Source organism: Ranitomeya imitator, chromosome 8 (assembly GCF_032444005.1).
Source record: "Ranitomeya imitator isolate aRanImi1 chromosome 8, aRanImi1.pri, whole genome shotgun sequence".
NCBI classification, from domain to species: domain Eukaryota; kingdom Metazoa; phylum Chordata; class Amphibia; order Anura; family Dendrobatidae; genus Ranitomeya; species Ranitomeya imitator.
In genome coordinates, this window is record NC_091289.1 from 161,771,000 (window position 1) to 161,790,942 (window position 19,943).

The 19,943-nt window shown below is 43.3% G+C and overlaps 1 protein-coding gene across 1 annotated transcript in view; it reads right to left on the bottom strand.

Annotated features, from left to right (window-relative positions):
- LOC138648195 (ADAMTS-like protein 2) overlaps positions 1–19,734 on the bottom strand; it is an 80,953-nt gene extending 61,219 nt beyond the window's left edge. Inside the window, exons 1-2 of the mRNA XM_069737705.1 lie at positions 19,603–19,734; positions 2,319–2,443 (exon numbers count right to left, since the gene is read on the bottom strand). Of these exons, the coding sequence (XP_069593806.1) occupies positions 2,319–2,443; positions 19,603–19,686 (209 nt within the window). The 5' untranslated portion in view covers positions 19,687–19,734. The remainder of the gene's footprint in view (positions 1–2,318; positions 2,444–19,602) is intronic.
- Positions 19,735–19,943: the final 209 nt, after the last annotated feature.

The following is a 19,943-nucleotide window of genomic DNA, read 5'->3' on the forward strand; positions in this document are numbered from 1 at the left end:
GACGGGAATAGAGAGCGTGCCAGTCGTGACGCAATGACGTCAAGAAGATTACCAATAAAGAAATTTAAATCTGGTTACATTATAAGTATGCGTGTTTATATCATTGTTTGTAAACCAAAATAGGGAGTGCAACAGAGGTCAATTATGATTAAAAAAATCAAATTATTACCTCATCAACTATCACCCACTCCTTGTTTTGGATTACAAATTATGATATACTACTACTGCCCATCTTTGTTCAACCTTTAGAGAGGAAAAAGACAGGAGACCTGGTGAACACAAAAAAGTTTATTAATTTGAAAAATTGGTATCAGTATTTAATATTTGGTAAACATTAACATACAACAGGACATTTAAACAACATTGTCCTGCCATGAAACCCGTCCAATATCGGACACAAAATAGGCCGCAAATTGGTCACGCATAAGACCAACGGCTGCAGTTGACCTCATCGGGTGATGATGAAAATCGGGCAATGGGTGTGAAATTGGTTCATCAAGTTCAATGTGGGGTCGCTCCTTAGCCATTATATAATTGTGTAGAACCACACAGGCTTTGACCACCTCGTCCACTGTTTCCACTTTTAGATTGATGGCTGTTGCGAGAATGCGCCATTTTGCAACCAGAATGCCAAAGCTGCACTCTACGGTTCTTCTTGCCCTTGTCAGTCTGTAGTTGAATATTCTGCGAGTATGGTCCAAGTCCCTACTAGAATATGGCTTCAGGAGATTTTCACACATCTGGAAGGCCTCATCCCCAACCATAACAAATGGCAGCGGTGACCCTTGAGTGTTGGGGAGAGGCTGTGGAGGTGGGAAATTAAAATTGTTGCCATACACACGGCGGCCCATATCAGAGCTCTTGAAGGTCTGGGAATCATTGCCACGGCCAAAAGCTCCAACGTCCACGGCGATGAAGCGACACTCCGCATCCGCTATTGCCATGAGCACTATCGAAAAATATTTTTTATAATTAAAAAACTCAGATCCGGTTCTTGCAGGTTTAACAATGCGGATGTGCTTCCCATCCACCGCCCCTAAACAGTTTGGAAAATCACACACGTTCAAAAATGTTTTGGATATTTCCCGCCACATGTCCACGGTGGGTACGGGTATAAACTCCTCACGGAGTACATTCCATAACACACGACAGGTGTCCACAACAATTCCGGACAGGGTTGAGATTCCAAGGCGGTATTGGAAGTGCAGGGAAGATAAACTCTCTCCTGTGGCCAGAAATCTAGAAGGAAAAGAAACCAAAAAAAACATTATAAAACGGCTCTTATTTTATGTTGTTTTTCAATAAGAAAAATTTTAAAAAAACAACCCAAAATACATGTCATAACCCCAAAATTTGACTATCATTGGTTTATTTTTGGAACGTACCGTAATGTCACCAACAGACGTTCCTCGGGTGGAATTGCTCTACGGAGCCGTGTGTCCTGTCGCCGTATGGAACCTTCGACACGAGACAGTAATTCACGGAAAGAATCTTGCGACATTCTGGTGTAATCCTGGAATTTCTCCGGGTTGGCATTCAGCTCCGCATACAGGGTGTGATATGCTCCGCGGGTCTCACGCACTTCAATGATGGGGTGCCTCCAAAAACGCCGACGCTGTCTCCTTCTCCATCTTTGGCGTTTTCGGTCTTGCTCCCAAGCAAAAACACAGGCAAGGAAAATCTTGAAGCTGAACTCCAGTTGGAAATTAAAGTTCGCTATTGAAAGATCCATCGTGACACCGGAAACAGTAGCAAGCTCTGAAACTTTATGTACCCCTAGGGTCTATATATTGAGTCCCAATCATGTACGCCCTCTCCAGCCCACTCTATTCTCATTGGTTGGTTATTGTAACCTTTTTTTTTTTTTTTTTTTTCCAAAAAATGCACAAAAAACGCAAACGCATGCAAAAACGCATGTAAACGCGTGTAAACGCTGCGTTTTTTTGACGCACGCGTTTAACGCGTGCGTCAAAAAAACGCAGCGTTTACACGCGTTTACATGCGTTTTTGTACCATGCGTTTTTTTAAAAAAACGCATGCGTTCAAAAACGCTAGTGTGAAACCAGCCTCACTCAAAACTTCAAACACAGATTAAACAAGAACCACAAGACGGATTTCTTCAACCCAGGTATCATTTTAATCAGAATAACAGCGCCAACCTGACAATGCATGTAGTTATCTTAGCAAAATCTTGATGACAGGTTCTCTTTAAGAGAAAGAAAACTTTTTTTTTAAATTAAAATTGGAACCAAAATCCATTATATGGAGGCAGCATTGTAAATATACGGTAACTAGAGTACTAATGTAAGATCACCTACCGTTGACGTAAGCAGTGCCTTTCTCGAGACATTACTCCACCTCCACAGGTTCGAGAGCACGTGGACCACGAACTCCATTCTCCCCACCATTCGGTCACATCTTCATCCCACACCTCACTGCTGTCCTGACAAGACCAGAGAACGTCAGCAAAGAGAACAGCCACGCTACACTACAAAATTATTAATTGTTCGTTACTATTAAGTAACGTAATTTATAATGACTTTTTTTATATAAAAATAAAGATTATTATTATTAAAAGTGTGATATAACAAATTGTGTTTTTTTGTGTAATTGTGAAATATATACATTTTTTATGACTGCTCTTTTATAGTCTTCATCTTTTAAAAGAACATTCCCAATTTGCAGTAGATCTACGATCTCGTAATTCCGCTGACTTCATCAGATACCTGATTAGGATGTAGCTCAATCTGTATATTTCTGTGGTATTTTATTATACAAAAGTAATGAAAAGAATACAAAGTAACACACTTTTTACTATTCCAAGATTGCAAAATGCAGCTGGTATATTCTTATTATTAGATTGTAGCCATCTTGTATAAATACAGGACAGTGGCGAAAATACCAAACTCCTTGCAGATCTGTCAGCAGAATACAAAGTTTCAGCAGAATACAGTGCCACAGTGTTGCCCGGGAGTTGCGCCCCCAAAAGGACTTCCCGCTTCATCACCTGACCTATCTAAATGTCAGCATTTCCTACAGGAAAATAACAGAAGTCCCATACAAAAATTAATTCATACTATGAACCCATAAGACCAAGTCACTCCATAAACATTTCCAAAATGTCAGCCAATATATATGGGCAAATCATTGAAAAAAGAAGGTTGGACATGTTTTGTCTTCAAATTTAATATGTTCAATCCATTGTTTCGCAATGAAGTTTAGTAAAACGTTGCCACAAACCTGCACAGTATATTCCAATAGTGAGAGAGTGAAGCTGCTGTCAAACATCTTACGGGGTTTTTGCAGCGGTTCTCTCTTCCACCTGACCTGACATTGGCTTGTGGAGTCACCACAACATGCAGAGGCAACCATGAGATGCCAAGGTATCATACACATAACCAATCTTCATTAATAAGACCCATAAGGAATTGGCTTTATCCAGATCAAGGTGTTGACAAAAGGCAGTTCCGTTCACCTGGTGGGGTTGCGTGAGACACAACACTTACTGTAAATGGTATAAACATGGTTCCAGCTGCTGGTTGGTATGTCCACCGTGGTAATGCAGGTAGTTTGGAGATAGGGGGTGACCTGCACTGTTGGTGTGTATCCAATCAAGGAGTCAAAATCAGGTAAAGATTTTTTATGTCTAGTTTATTCTCTATGCGTTTCAGGGTATTCCAGCTTCTTCTTTAGGTTCTCCTGTGGTCCTCCTCAAGAAGAAGTTGGAATACTTCACAAACGCGTCGAAAATAAACTGCAGTACCAATACTTTGGCCTGATTCTGACTCCACATCAGAAACGCAGGTCACCTGTTATGATTAGGCAATTCAGTACCACAGTGAACATAGAGGTCAGAGCACATACAGTGATCTGACAATAATCCAAAAACATAGAACGAGCTCTGAGACGTGGGAACTCTGTTGACCGCAATCCCTAATCCTATCCAACAACACTAGAGGCAGCCGTGGATTGCGCCTAACGCTACCTATGCAACTCGGCACAGCCTGAGAAACTAGCTAGCCTGAAGATAGAAAATAAGCCTACCTTGCCTCAGAGAAATACCCCAAAGGAAAAGGCAGCCCCCCACATATAATGACTGTGAGTAAGATGAAAAGACAAACGTAGAGATGAAATAGATTTAGCAAAGTGAGGCCCGACTTTCTGAACAGAGCGAGGACAGGAAAGGTAACATTGCGGTCAACACAAAACCCTAAAAACCACGCAAAGGGGGCAAAAAGACCCTCCGTACCGAACTAACGGCACGGAGGTACACCCTCTGCGTCCCAGAGCTTCCAGCAAACAAATAGATAAGCTGGACAAAAGAAAAGCAAACAAAATAGCAAAGGAAAACTTAGCTATGCAGAGCAGCAGGCCACAGGAACGATCCAGGAGGAAAACAAGTCCAATACTGGAACATTGACAGGAAGCCAGGATCAAAGCACTAGGTGGAGTTAAGTAGAGCAGCACCTAACGACCTCACCACATCACCTGAGGGAGGAAACTCAGAAGCCGCAGTACCACTTCCCTCCACCAACGGAAGCTTACAGAGAGAACCAGCCGAAGTACCACTTGTGACCACAGGAGGGAGCTCTGCCACAGAATTCACAACAGTACCCCCCCCTTGAGGAGGGGTCACCGAACCCTCACCAGAGCCCCCAGGCCGACCAGGATGAGCCACATGAAAGGCACGAACAAGATCGGGAGCATGGACATCAGAGGCAAAGACCCAGGAATTATCTTCCTGAGCATAACCCTTCCACTTAACCAGATACTGGAGTTTCCGTCTTGAAACACGAGAATCCAAAATCTTCTCCACAATATACTCCAACTCCCCCTCCACCAAAACCGGGGCAGGAGGGTCAACAGAAGGAACCATAGGTGCCACGTATCTCCGCAACAATGACCTATGGAATACTTTATGTATGGAAAAAGAATCTGGAAGGGTCAGACGAAAAGACACAGGGTTAAGAACCTCAGAAATCCTATACGGACCAATGAAACGAGGTTTAAACTTAGGAGAGGAAACCTTCATAGGAATATGACGAGAAGATAACCAAACCAGATCCCCAACACGAAGTCGGGGACCCACACAGCGTCTGCGATTAGCAAAACGTTGAGCCTTCTCCTGGGACAAGGTCAAATTGTCCACTACCTGAGTCCAAATCTGCTGCAACCTGTCCACCACAGTATCCACACCAGGACAGTCCGAAGACTCAACCTGTCCTGACGAGAAACGAGGATGGAACCCAGAGTTGCAGAAAAATGGCGAAACCAAGGTAGCCGAGCTAGCCCGATTATTAAGGGCGAACTCAGCCAAAGGCAAAAAAAACACCCAGTCATCCTGATCAGCAGAAACAAAACATCTCAGATATGTTTCCAAGGTCTGGTTGGTTCGTTCGGTCTGGCCATTAGTCTGAGGATGGAAAGCCGAGGAAAAAGACAAGTCAATGCCCATCCTACCACAAAAAGCTCGCCAAAACCTCGAAACAAACTGGGAACCTCTGTCAGAAACGATATTCTCTGGAATGCCATGTAAACGAACCACATGCTGGAAGAACAATGGCACCAAATCAGAGGAGGAAGGCAATTTAGACAAGGGTACCAAATGGACCATCTTAGAAAAGCGATCACAGACCACCCAAATGACTGACATCTTTTGAGAAACGGGAAGATCTGAAATAAAATCCATAGAGATATGTGTCCAAGGCCTCTTCGGGACTGGCAAGGGCAAAAGCAACCCACTGGCACGAGAACAGCAGGGCTTAGCCCGAGCACAAATCCCACAGGACTGCACAAAAGTACGCACATCCCGCGACAGAGATGGCCACCAAAAGGATCTAGCCACTAACTCTCTGGTACCAAAGATTCCAGGATGACCAGCCAAGACCGAACAATGAACCTCAGAGATAACTTTATTCGTCCACCTATCAGGGACAAACAGTTTCTCCGCTGGACAATGATCAGGTTTATTAGCCTGAAATTTTTGCAGCACTCGCCGCAAATCAGGGGAGATGGCAGACACAATTACTCCCTCTTTGAGGATACCCACCGGCTCAGATACACCCGGAGAGTCAGGCACAAAACTCCTAGACAGAGCATCCGCCTTCACATTTTTAGAGCCCGGAAGGTATGAAATCACAAAGTCAAAACGGGAAAAAAACAACGACCAACGAGCCTGTCTAGGATTCAACCGCTTGGCGGACTCGAGATAAGTCAAGTTCTTATGATCAGTCAAGACCACCACGCGATGCTTAGCTCCTTCAAGCCAATGACGCCACTCCTCGAATGCCCACTTCATGGCCAGCAACTCTCGGTTGCCCACATCATAATTTCGCTCAGCAGGCGAAAACTTCCTGGAAAAGAAGGCGCACGGTTTCATCACTGAGCAATCAGAACCTCTCTGTGACAAAACAGCCCCTGCTCCAATCTCAGAAGCATCAACCTCGACCTGGAACGGAAGCAAAACATCTGGTTGACACAACACAGGGGCAGAAGAAAAACGACGCATCAACTCTTGAAAAGCTTCCACAGCAGCAGAAGACCAATTGACCACATCAGCACCCTTCTTGGTCAAATCGGTCAATGGTTTAGCAATACTAGAAAAATTGCAGATGAAGCGACGATAAAAATTAGCAAAGCCCAGGAACTTTTGCAGACTTTTCAGAGAGGTCGGCTGAGTCCAATCATGGATGGCTTGGACCTTAACAGGATCCATCTCGATAGTAGAAGGGGAAAAGATGAACCCCAAAAATGAAACCTTCTGCACACCAAAGAGACACTTTGATCCCTTCACAAACAAAGAATTAGCACGCAGGACCTGAAAAACCGTTCTGACCTGCTTCACATGAGACTCCCAATCATCCGAGAAGATCAAAATGTCATCCAAGTACACAATCAGGAATTTATCCAGGTACTCTCGGAAGATGTCATGCATAAAGGACTGAAACACTGATGGAGCATTGGCAAGTCCGAATGGCATTACTAGATACTCAAAATGACCCTCGGGCGTATTAAATGCAGTTTTCCATTCATCGCCTCGCTTAATTTGCACAAGATTATACGCACCACGAAGATCTATCTTTGTGAACCAACTAGCCCCCTTAATCCGAGCAAACAAATCAGATAACAACGGCAAGGGATACTGAAATTTAACCGTGATCTTATTTAGAAGGCGGTAATCTATACAAGGTCTCAGCGAACCATCCTTCTTGGCTACAAAAAAGAACCCTGCTCCTAATGGCGACGATGACGGGCGAATATGCCCCTTCTCCAGGGACTCCTTCACATAACTCCGCATAGCGGCGTGCTCAGGCACGGATAAATTAAACAATTGGCCTTTTGGGAACTTACTACCAGGAATCAAATTGATAGCACAATCACAATCCCTATGCGGAGGTAGGGCATCGGACTTGGGCTCATCAAATACATCCCGGTAATCAGACAAGAACTCTGGAACCTCAGAAGGGGTGGATGACGAAATTGACAGAAATGGAACATCACCATGTACCCCCTGACAACCCCAGCTGGACACCGACATGGATTTCCAATCTAATACTGGATTATGGACTTGTAGCCATGGCAACCCCAACACGACCACATCATGCAGATTATGCAATACCAGAAAGCGAATAACCTCCTGATGTGCAGGAGCCATGCACATGGTCAGCTGGGTCCAGTACTGAGGCTTATTCTTGGCCAAAGGCGTAGCATCAATTCCTCTCAATGGAATAGGACACTGCAAGGGCTCCAAGAAAAACCCACAATGCTTAGCATACTCCAAGTCCATCAAATTCAGGGCAGCGCCTGAATCCACAAATGCCATGACAGAATACGATGACAAAGAGCAGATCAAGGTAACGGACAGAAGAAATTTTGACTGTACTGTACCAATGGTGGCAAACCTAGCGAACCGCTTAGTGCGCTTAGGACAAACAGAGATAGCATGAGTGGAATCACCACAGTAGAAACACAGACCATTCAGACGTCTGTGTTCTTGCCGTTCAACTCTGGTCAAAGTCCTATCGCACTGCATAGGCTCAGGTTTAAGCTCAGGTAATACCGCCAAATGGTGCACAGAATTACGCTCACGCAAGCGTCGACCAATCTGAATGGCCAAAGACATAGACTCATTCAAACCAGCAGGCATAGGAAATCCCACCATGACATCCTTAAGGGCTTCAGAGAGACCCTTTCTGAACATAGCTGCCAGCGCAGATTCATTCCATTGAGTGAGCACGGACCACTTTCTAAATTTCTGACAATATAACTCTATCTCATCCTGACCCTGACAAAGAGCCAGCAAATTTTTTCTGTCTGATCCACAGAATTAGACTCATCGTACAGCAATCCGAGCGCCAGGAAAAACGCATCGATATTACTTAATGCAGGATCTCCTGGCGCAAGAGAAAATGCCCAGTCCTGAGGGTTGCCACGCAAAAAAGAAATAATGATCAAAACCTGTTGAACTGGATCACCAGAGGAGCGAGGTTTCAAGGCCAGAAATAGTTTACAATTATTTTTGAAACTCAGAAACTTAGTTCTATCACCAAAAAACAAATCAGGAATAGGAATTCTTGGTTCTAACATAGATTTCTGATCAATAGTGTCTTGAATCTTTTGTACTTTTGCCGAGAGCTGATCCACACATGAAGACAGACTTCTAATGTCCATTGCTACACCTGTGTCCTGAACCACCCAAATGTCTAGGGGAAAAAAAAGGCAAAACACAGTGCAGAGAAAAAAAAATGGTCTCAGAACTTCTTTTTTCCCTCTATTGAGAATCATTAGTACTTTGGCTTCCTGTACTGTTATGATTAGGCAATTCAGTACCACAGTGAACATATAGGTCAGAGCACATACAGTGATCTGACAATAATCCAAAAACATAGAACGAGCTCTGAGACGTGGGAACTCTGTTGACCGCAATCCCTAATCCTATCCAACAACACTAGAGGCAGCCGTGGATTGCGCCTAACGCTACCTATGCAACTCGGCACAGCCTGAGAAACTAGCTAGCCTGAAGATAGAAAATAAGCCTACCTTGCCTCAGAGAAATACCCCAAAGGAAAAGGCAGCCCCCCACATATAATGACTGTTAGTAAGATGAAAAGACAAACGTAGAGATGAAATAGATTTAGCAAAGTGAGGCCCGACTTTCTGAACAGAGCGAGGACAGGAAAGGTAACATTGCGGTCAACACAAAACCCTAAAAACCACGCAAAGGGGGCAAAAAGACCCTCCGTACCGAACTAACGGCACGGAGGTACACCCTCTGCGTCCCAGAGCTTCCAGCAAACAAATAGATAAGCTGGACAAAAGAAAAGCAAACAAAATAGCAAAGGAAAACTTAGCTATGCAGAGCAGCAGGCCACAGGAACAATCCAGGAGGAAAACAAGTCCAATACTGGAACATTGACAGGAAGCCAGGATCAAAGCACTAGGTGGAGTTAAGTAGAGCAGCACCTAACGACCTCACCACATCACCTGAGGGAGGAAACTCAGAAGCCGCAGTACCACTTCCCTCCACCAACGGAAGCTTACAGAGAGAACCAGCCGAAGTACCACTTGTGACCACAGGAGGGAGCTCTGCCACAGAATTCACAACAGTCACCCACAAACTACTGGTAACAAGACACATTCACAATATCAGACGAGCGCCAGATAGTTGTCCCAGCAAATGTCCCACCTGATGTGCAGCGCTGACAACCCATCAGAAGCAAGTGAATGGTGCTCCACAACGATTGTGGAGAGTCACTGCAATATGCAGGGGACAGTTGCAGAGGTAATCATGGGTATCCTACACATATTCTATTTTGATTAATAAGGCAAATGCAGGACACCTGATTGGTGCCAGATAATGGTCTTATTAATTGTCCTGCCTGATGTGCAGCAGTGACTCCCCATCGGGCACAAGAGAGTTGTGCTGAACAACCCCTACGAACAACAGCTTGTTTCCGCCAGGAGAAACGCTCCCCCTTAGACTCTCAATTTAAAAAAATTGAAGTTACATGTTCATTCCACACAGGAATAGACTTAATCTATGTAACTACTGTTCACTGGGGTCCTGAACACTAAGAGACCCCTAGTACCATCTTATAAACAATAACATGCCTTATTACGCATGTGTTGCAATACAAAATAAAAAGTTGGAACCCCATTGAAGATCCTAATCCATATTGCATACATCACTTTGTATGCTATAGGGGCGGCCATATTGGCACCCTTTGGTTCTTCTATCTGCCCTCCATGCCATATGGATAATGCAGAACAGCTATTGACTGGTATACAACGATAAAACCAATGTGAACGACTGACGCAGACAAGGGTCAATTCTTGATTGCAACAGTTGAAGGTTCCAGTTTGCCTCCGGACATTAACGTGTCTAAAGAAGAATTTCACCAGCACCGTCTTTAATTTGCGCCTCTACACATAAAGCCATTTCAAATAGACCCCTATATGCAGTCACCCATCGTTTTATTCATCTGACCTATTGAAAACTTTCAATGATACTTTTCAGTTTGAGATCACAAAATAACTTCATAATCCAAGTAGGGACTGTAACAAACCATTGTTATAGCTCTTGGATGGAGACCCTCACGAAGAACCCAACCCAACCTCTACCTCTTTTCTTCTGCTGCTTTCATGGTGAGAAGGAACTGAGACATCCATAAGACATGCCAAGAATTTAGAAAACAATTATAGGGGGCTGAGAGACGTATAAAACACAGGATTCCCAGAAAGAACATAATATTAAGATTTGTGAAGGAGAAAAGCTGGCTAAGTGTAGGTCATCTGTCTTCTCCCTCTTCTCTTCCTCCACTACCCCCAGGCCTGGTGGTGCTAGAAGCTGTAAACCTCTCCTCTAGCAAAAGCGTTTGATCTCCTACTTAAAAGGGACGCCAGCAGAGTTAGAGGTTCCACCCCTGGAGTGCTGGAGGGGCAAGAGCAGAAGGAAAGGATTAAGAAGATGGTGTGAAGTGATAGATGGGGGGATGAGAAAAAAAAATGAAAAAGATGCTTAGTAAATGCTGACAGATGAAGCACCGATGCCACAGCTGGGTTATGGGTGCTCCTTCCAAAATAATGAAGAAAAGTGAAATATTTCAAGTTTAAAAATGAGAAAGAGTTAATGCATGCATCTTCAGTGCAAAGTAGCTGAAATCGAAGGGGGGGGGGGGAGGCGGGGGTCTGCAAAAAAAAAAGTCATGTGACTTCTATGCCGAGGGTAACCTGAGGTCTCACAATTCACAAACCACTGATTTTGCAAATTCCATCATGATTTTGCACAACATATAAGAATGAATATCACGTGGCTCAATAGTGCAGAACCTAAAACATTGCTGCCCCCCGGCCAAGTGAGTCATTTTCTCTCTTTTAATGAATGTAATTTACATGGTTTCTGAGGAATAGAAGTACATACTGCACCGAAGGGATTAGTGTTGTCATTTGAGGATAGAATCTCATTACTTCTGTGCAAGAAACAGGTGAAGTGTGATCATCCAGAGAGGGGTTAAGTGTAATTCGAGCATAAGAAAGAAAAGACCCTATTATTATTATTATTATTATTATTATTATTATTATTAAAAGCCCCCAAAAAATAATACAAAAAAATTCTAATTCCAAAAAATATTTAAAAAAATAATAATAATTTTTATTTATATAGCGCCAACATATTCCGCAGCGCTTTACAAATTATAGAGGGGACTTGTACAGACAATAGACATTACAGCATAACAGAAATACAGTTCAAAACAGATACCAGGAGGAGTGAGGGCCCTGCTCGCAAGCTTACAAACTATGGGAATGAAAACATTTCTGCATAGCATGAATAGCACAGTTTTTTGTGCAGAAAATATTCTGCATTTACCCATCTAAGTACAGTGGATCTGATTTCATGAAAAGCCTCTCCACAAAAACTGCGTTTTTTCTATAGGCTTCGATGGGAAACAAAGACATATGTAGAAAACAAAGTTGCATTTATAAGTGCAGAATTAAAGCTTTTCTGTACAAAAAAAACTGCTTGAAATCTGCACCAAAAATGTGTAAGATTAACGATAAAGCACATGAAAAAGAAGTAGCAAAAACGTAATAATTAGTGATGAGCGAGTATACTCGTTGCTCGGGTTTTCTCGAGCACGCTCGGGTGGTCTCCGAGTATTTGTAACTGCTCGCAGATTTAGTTTTCATCGCGGCAGCTGATTGATTTACAGCTACTAGCCAGCCTGAGAACATGTGGGGGTGCCTGGTTGCTAGGGGACCCTCACATGTACTCAGCCTGGCTAGTAGCTGTAAATCATTCAGCTGCCGTGATGAAAACTAAATCTCCAAGCAGTCATAAATACTCGGAGACCACCCGAGCGTGCTCTAGAAAACCGGAGCAACGAGTATATTCGCCCATCACTAGTAATAATCAGTGCCCTTCACCTCGCCAAACAGACCTACTTCACCACCCTGATCTCCTCACTATCCAACAACCCCAAGAAACTTTTTGACACCTTTCACTCCCTCCTCAGGCCAAAAGCACAAGCCCCTATCACAGATATTTGTGCTGATGACCTGGCCTCCCACTTTATAGAGAAAATAGACAATATCTGTCAGGAAATCCGCTCCCAATCACCAAGTTCAGTGACTCCCATCCCTCCCTGCATCTCCCCTGGCTCACTCTCCACATTCGATCCCATCACAGAAGAAGAAGTCTCCAGGCTCCTCTCTTCTTCTCGTCTGACTACATGCACAACCGACCCCATTCCCCCACATCTCCTCCAGTCTCTCTCTCCAGTTGTCACAACTCATCTAACTACAATCTTTAATCTCTCCCTCTCCTCAGGCATTTTCCTCTCCTCCTTCAATCACTCTATCATTACTCCATTAATAAAGAAACCCACCCTCGACCCATCCTATACAAACAACTACAGACCTGTTTCCAATCTCCCCTTCATCTCTAAACTCTTGGAGCGCCTGATATACTCCCGCCTCACCCGTTACCTCTCCACTCACTCCCTCCTAGACCCTTTACAGTCCGGTTTCCGTCCGCTACATACCACAGAATCTGCACTCATCAAAGTGACCAATGACCTTCTGACAGCAAAATGTAACGGTGACCACTCTCTGCTCATTCTCCTTGACCTTTCTGCAGCTTTCGACATTGTTGACCACCCTCTCCTTCTCTCTAGGCTCCAGTCACAAGGCATTAAGGACACTGCTCTCTCCTGGTTCTCCTCCTATCTTTCTGACCGCTCCTTCAGTGCTCTGTTCTCTGGCTCCACTTCATCTCCTCTTCCTCTCACTGTCGGGGTACCTCAGGGCTCAGTCCTTGGCCCCCTTCTCTTCTCTCTCTACACGGCCCCAATTGGACAGATCATCAGCAGATTTGGTTTTCAGTACCATCTTTATGCTGATGACACACAACTATACACATCCTCCCCTGACCTTACCCCCGCTGTACTACAGAACCCCAGAGACTGTCTGTCCGCAGTCTCCAACATCATGTCCGCTCTCTATCTGAAACTCAACCTCTCCAAAACTGACCTTCTTCTGCTCCCGCCATCTACTAACCTCCCTAAATCTGACATTTCCCTCTCTGTGGGTGGCACCATAATAACACCCCGGCAGCAGGCGCGCTGTCTGGGTGTTATGTTTGACTCTGATCTCTCCTTCACCTCCCATATACAATCTCTTGCCCGCTCGTGCTGCTTACACCTAAAGAACATCTCTAGAATCCGCCTTTTTCTCACCATGGAAACAACAAAAACCCTCACTGTCGCCCTGATCCACTCCCGCCTGGACTACTGCAATGCTCTATTAATTGGCCTCCCCCTCACATGACTTTCCCATCTCCAGTCCATCCTTAATGCGGCAGCCAGGGTTGTCCATCTGGCTAATCGTTACTCAGATGCATCCGCTCTTCGCCAGTCATTACAGTGGCTGCCCATTCATTACAGGATACAATTCAAAGTACTTGTCCTAACCCACAAAGCTCTCCACAGTGTGACACCCCCATACATCTCCTCCCTCATTTCGGTCTATTGGCCTAACCGACCGCTGCGCTCTGCAAATGACTTTCGACTAACCTCTGCACTAACCCGTACCTCCCACTCCCGACTCCAAGACTTCTCCCGTGCTGCGCCAATCCTCTGGAATGCTCTACCCCAAGATATTAGGACCATCCAAAATTTGCATAGTTTTAGGTGCTCGCTCAAAACACATTTGTTCAGAGCGGCCTATCACATTCAGTAATCAAAGTCATTTTATGTGTGTGTGTGTAGCCCATTCACTATCTCCATCTATCCCCCACCCCCTGAAGATGGCTGGACCATCATTGTAAAAACATCATTGTAAATGCACACCTGTGCTTTGTATCTCCCCCACCTCATTGTAGATTGTAAGCTCTCACGAGCAGGGTCGTCTTATTTCGCTTTAATTATTGTATTGCTAACGATGTTACTTATGACTGTTGTGTTTGAAACTGTAAAGCGCTGCGGAATATGTTGGCGCTATATAAATAAAGATTCTTATCATTATTATTATTATTGTGTATTTTGGTACAAACACCTGCTGAAAACATGAAGATAAAAAGCAGAAGAAACAAAATGCATCATTCATGCTGTGCGTGAACACAGCTCTTTCTACTAACATTATCCAAATGTGACAATTTTAGATGGAACAGCCGACCATCTAATGATAATTCAGCAGATGTCAGGGAGAAATAGGATCAGGCATGCTGAAATCCAATATGCCCGATGCTTTATTCTCAATGAGTTTTATATGGAGCGGTAGGTCGCACATACACTCTGCCTCAATATTAATTGTGTATCAGAGTGACAGTAAGGGTAGGGTCACACGGCCGTTTTCTCCACATCCGAGAAAAATGGTCCCCTTATTCTGATCAGAGTTTGATCAGCGTGGCATCAGTTTTTTTAGGACATGGAGAGATTTGCTGATTTTGATTGGATCAAAATTGGACATATCTCCGATTTTCTCCATGGACCACTCCGTCCGAGGAGGAAATCAGACATGTGCACAGCCCCATAGAATGTCATATTCCCATGTGCTACCTGTGAAAATCATGGATAGCACGAGCCGTAATGTCCGACCACAGCATTCAGCTACACTCCTTTTGCCATTGATAACTGTGTACGCTCCTTGTCGCTCCATTGAACTTAGTCCCTTGATTTGATGATCAGTGATTTTTCATTTTGCTGGCTGAATACCCCTTAATACGTGTCTGAAGTACGTCACATTTAAACTGCTGAACTGATTCTGATATAGGAGAGGCGCCAAGCACTGCGCCAGCCGCACGGAGCCACATTACAACTTCCAATTTTTATGGCTACATTGCAATACTGTAATGTAGGAAACTGTAAATGGTTAATAGCTACTGTTTTTAAAAAAACGGATTGTACACAGATGACAACAGAGAAAACAAAATTGTCCATGTTTTCTGGAGGAAACTCTGAACGATTTTTTTATACAGTCCTAAATGTCATATTTTTGAGTAGAGACCCTGATTCCAGCGATGTATCACTTATATTACTTGGTGAAGCAGTTGTGATACCATCAGAGTTTTCTCTGCTGTAGATCTAGCAGAGCTCAGAACTGTGACCGTGACCACACCGCAGCTTTCTGTGTACACTTTATATTGACAGTTTGCTGCTAGTCAGTGGTGAGGGCGTGCTTGGACCAGGAGGCACGAGGCAGTTAGTCCGGCAGTATAAAAAACACTTTATCTCCTGCTCATAAAGAAGTCGTCCACTACTTGGACAACTCCTTCTTATACCCCACGCTTGGCCCTGGTAAACTAAAAAAGCTTATACTCACCTCCCGTGCCGATGCCATTCCTGTGGTGTCAACACTCATGATCCCGGGGCTCTCGTGCGGTTGATGTGACACGTGACGCCGGCGACCAATCAGCGATGGCATCACTGGCCCCGCCTTCTGTCGAATTGAACATGAACAGGAAGTCAGACATCAGCTACAGCCTGGACTTCCTCTTCACGTTCAATCCGGCAAAAGGCGGGGACAGTGGCGCCAGCGCTGATTGGTTGCCAGGGTCACATGTCTCAACAACCGCAAGAGAGTCCAAGGACCGCGAATGCCAACACCGCAGGAATGGCTCCGGCATGGGAGGTGAGTATCAGCTTTATTATTTTATGGGGACCAAACATTTAGAACAAGAAGATGTTGTCCTAGTAGTGGACAACCCCTTACACAGTTATTGTATTGAAAGAATAGCACACAGCCTAATAAGTAACACATCACTGAGTTTATTGTCCCAGATTACATAGCAAAAATCTGCTGACAGATTCACTTTACCCATTAAGAACAAGGGTCTTATCTGGAGTCATATAAAAACTACTTCTAAAGTTATGAAGTTCTACTAAATTATTAGTACAAGCAACTCATTGATATTATGGACTCGTGGAATCTATGGAGACTCAGAGAGTAGAGAAGTACAACACCAGAAAAGCCACTGATTTTGGTGATGCTATAAGGCCCCGTTCACACCTCAGATTTCATTTCCGCATCACACTAAGACGGCATTATGTATCCTATTTATGTGAATGGCTTTCTGCCTCCCCGTTCACATGCACTGGAACATCTCAGCATGGACATTCATCTGTGCTGCTGAAAAAAATGCACCGCGGAAATAAGTAATAGGTTACGGTACTTATTTTCATAGATTCCACATGGAAAAGCTAAAGAGTGGCCCTAGTGACCGACGATACAGCTATCCAAAAAGCACGCAATACAGTAATCAGCTGCATGCAAACTCATTCCCTCATTCATCAAACAGTTTGGGCCAATTTTCTGGTGTAAAACTGCTTGAAATGTCCTAAAATTTTGCCTCAACTCATAATTGCGCAACATTTTTGCCACTTTTGTCTTTCATCCTCTAGTCCTAGACAGGTTTGCCAACTGTATAAAAAGAGGGCGGATTTTAGCTAAGAGGGAGCGTGGTCAATCACAGCCAACAAATTCATCATAAGCCAAAATATTGGCGTAAATAACAAGAAAAATGTCCACCGGTCCCTAGCTAGAATATTTATTGCGGTGACAAATCAGTGCTAAAAAGTGCACTAAATTCATTAAAAGGGGCACACCTCTTAAAGAGTAATCCTCCTCTAAATTTTTTTTTCATGAAACAATAGTTCACGTAAAAATATGACTCTCTAAAATATATCTTATTAGTCAAATGTGCTTTTTTTCTCTTCTTGAATTATTCTTTCATGCTCAATTGGTGGGTAAAATTTGTGTCTAGTGAAATCACATTTTGACAATACTGAGATAGGAGATGACAGTTGGAGCTTATAAAATTCTATGTGGATGGGAGGAGCTAGAGGCCGACAGTTACTGCTCTCCATGCAACTTTATCAGCACCAACTGTCATCTCCTATTTCAGTAACGGGAAAATCTGTGTTCACTGAAGAAAGATTTTACCTGTGAATGAAGAATCAAAACTCCGTCCAGGAGGAGAAAGAATTGGATATGTCAGATAATATATATTACAGACTTTCTCATTTACTGGTGTGCTTCTGATTTATGAAATAAAAATTAAAATGATGGTTGTTCTTTAAAGAGATTATTTTCATTTTATAGATCAATAGCACACCTGAAAGAAAATAAGCACCTTTGAAATATATCTTATCAGACAAATCTACATCTTTCTCACCCTGGATAATTTTAGAAATTCTCAATTCCTAGTTAACATCAGTATTGAGTGAAGGCGGGTGGTGACATTACTGAGATAGGAGATGGCCCCATAGGAGATGACAGTTGGTGCTGATAAGATTCTATGTAGATGGGAAGAGAGAAGGGAGGAGCTACAGGCAGAGCTCCTCCCACCTCCCTTCTACATAGAATCTTAGAAATACCAATTGTCCCTTCTCAGTAACATAAAAAGCAGCCTTCTTATTCTCTATATAATGCCATGATCAATATTATTAATGTGGATATAATATTTACAGCAGCGGCTCAATCTGGACATCCATCAGAGAAACCCAAACACTACCCTCAGATTTCTAAGGCAGATTCTCTAGAAAATACAAGTTTGAATAAATCAGATAGATGTGAACATGGTGTAGATGACAGACGGATGGATGGATGGATGGATGGATGGATGGATGGATGGATGGATAGATAGATAGATAGATATGAGATAGATAGATAGTAGATAGATAAAAAGAAAACAAAGGGTGCAAAAAATCCTTCCAGGTATATACCAAACCTCATACTACAGTCCAAAAAATGAAGGCAGCACTCCAGTAGAAAAAAAGAAAGTGATTTATTGGCCCATGTGCGACGTTTCAGTCCAGGATGTGGACATTTCTCAAGCAATGAGAAAGGTCCACATCCTGGACGATAGATAGATAGATAGATAGATAGATAGATAGATAGATAGATAGATAGATAGATAGATAGATAATAAATATAGTTGGCTAGATAGTGTGGCCTGATATAATTACATACTATACAGATATAGAGTCAGTGTACTATATATACGGCCAGATCATTCTAGGCACTTACTGAGCAGACATATGGCTATATAAATAACACTCGGCATGTGCTTTATAATATATCATGTCATATTCTGCTTGTGATGAGCTGTAGACCCTATATCTACTCATTGCGCCATTCTTGTAGCATGTCCACTACAGAGAGATGAACAGAAATATATAAATAGATAATGTGATAGATAACAGATAGATAGATAAATAGATAGATAGATAGATAGATAATATATGGATAATAGGTAGATATGTGATAGATAGATAGATAGATAGATAGATAGATAGATAGATAGATAGATAGATAGATTATAGATAGATATGGGATAGATAATATATAGATAATAGATAGATATGTGATAGATAATAGATAGATATTGGATAGATAGATAGATAGATAGATAGATAGATAGGTAGATAGATATTGGATAGATAGATAGATAGATAGATAGATAGATTAGATAGATAGATAGATAGATATTGGATAGATAGATAGATAGATATTGGATAGATAGATAGATAGATAGATAGATAGATAGATAGATAGATAGATATGGAATAGATAATAGATATTGGATAGATAATAGATAGATAATAGATAGATAATAGATAGATAGATAGATAGATAGATAGATAGATAATATATGGATAATAGATAGATAGATAATAGATAAATAGATAGATAGATGATAGATATGTGATAGATAATAGATATGGGATAGATAGATGATAGATAGATAGATATTGGATAGATAGATATTGGATAGATGATAGATAGATAGATAGATAGATAGATAGATAGATAGATAGATAGATAGATAGATAGATAGAAATAGGATAGATAGATAGATAGATAGATAGATAGATAGATAGATAGATAATAGATAGATAAATAGATGGATGACTGGCAGGCAGACATGTAGCTGTATATTTGCCCCTGTGGCCATGGATGAGGTGGGATACAGTCCCCCCTGCTGTCACGTCCTGTATACCGCCAGGTGCCTCTCGTGTCCCCCATCGCCGGACTGCGGGGACTCTGCCCTCCTCCGTGGCGGGTCCCTGCTCCGGCGGCCGGGCGGGCACTGCAGGAGGCTGTTACCTTAGAGGTGGAGGCTCCGGGGCTCCGGCACAGCAGGATGAGCAGCAGGATGAGCCCGGGGGGGCGGCGGCGCGGTGCACACATCCCTGTACTGCAGCTGCGGCAGGAAAAGCCTCGGCACCGGCTGCCCGCTCCCTCCCCGCATGGCCAAGTAATTACAGGCTCTGAGCTGTGTGAGGCTGGGGGAGCTCCGAGCCGGGACAGGGGGAGGGGTGAGGGGCACAGGAGGGACAGGAGAGGGAGAAGACGGGGTCAGGGGAGGGGTGCAGAGATAGGGACCGGGGGAGGGGGCCGTGGGAGAAGCGTCACCCCCGGGTCACTCATACAGAACATGTAGCTTA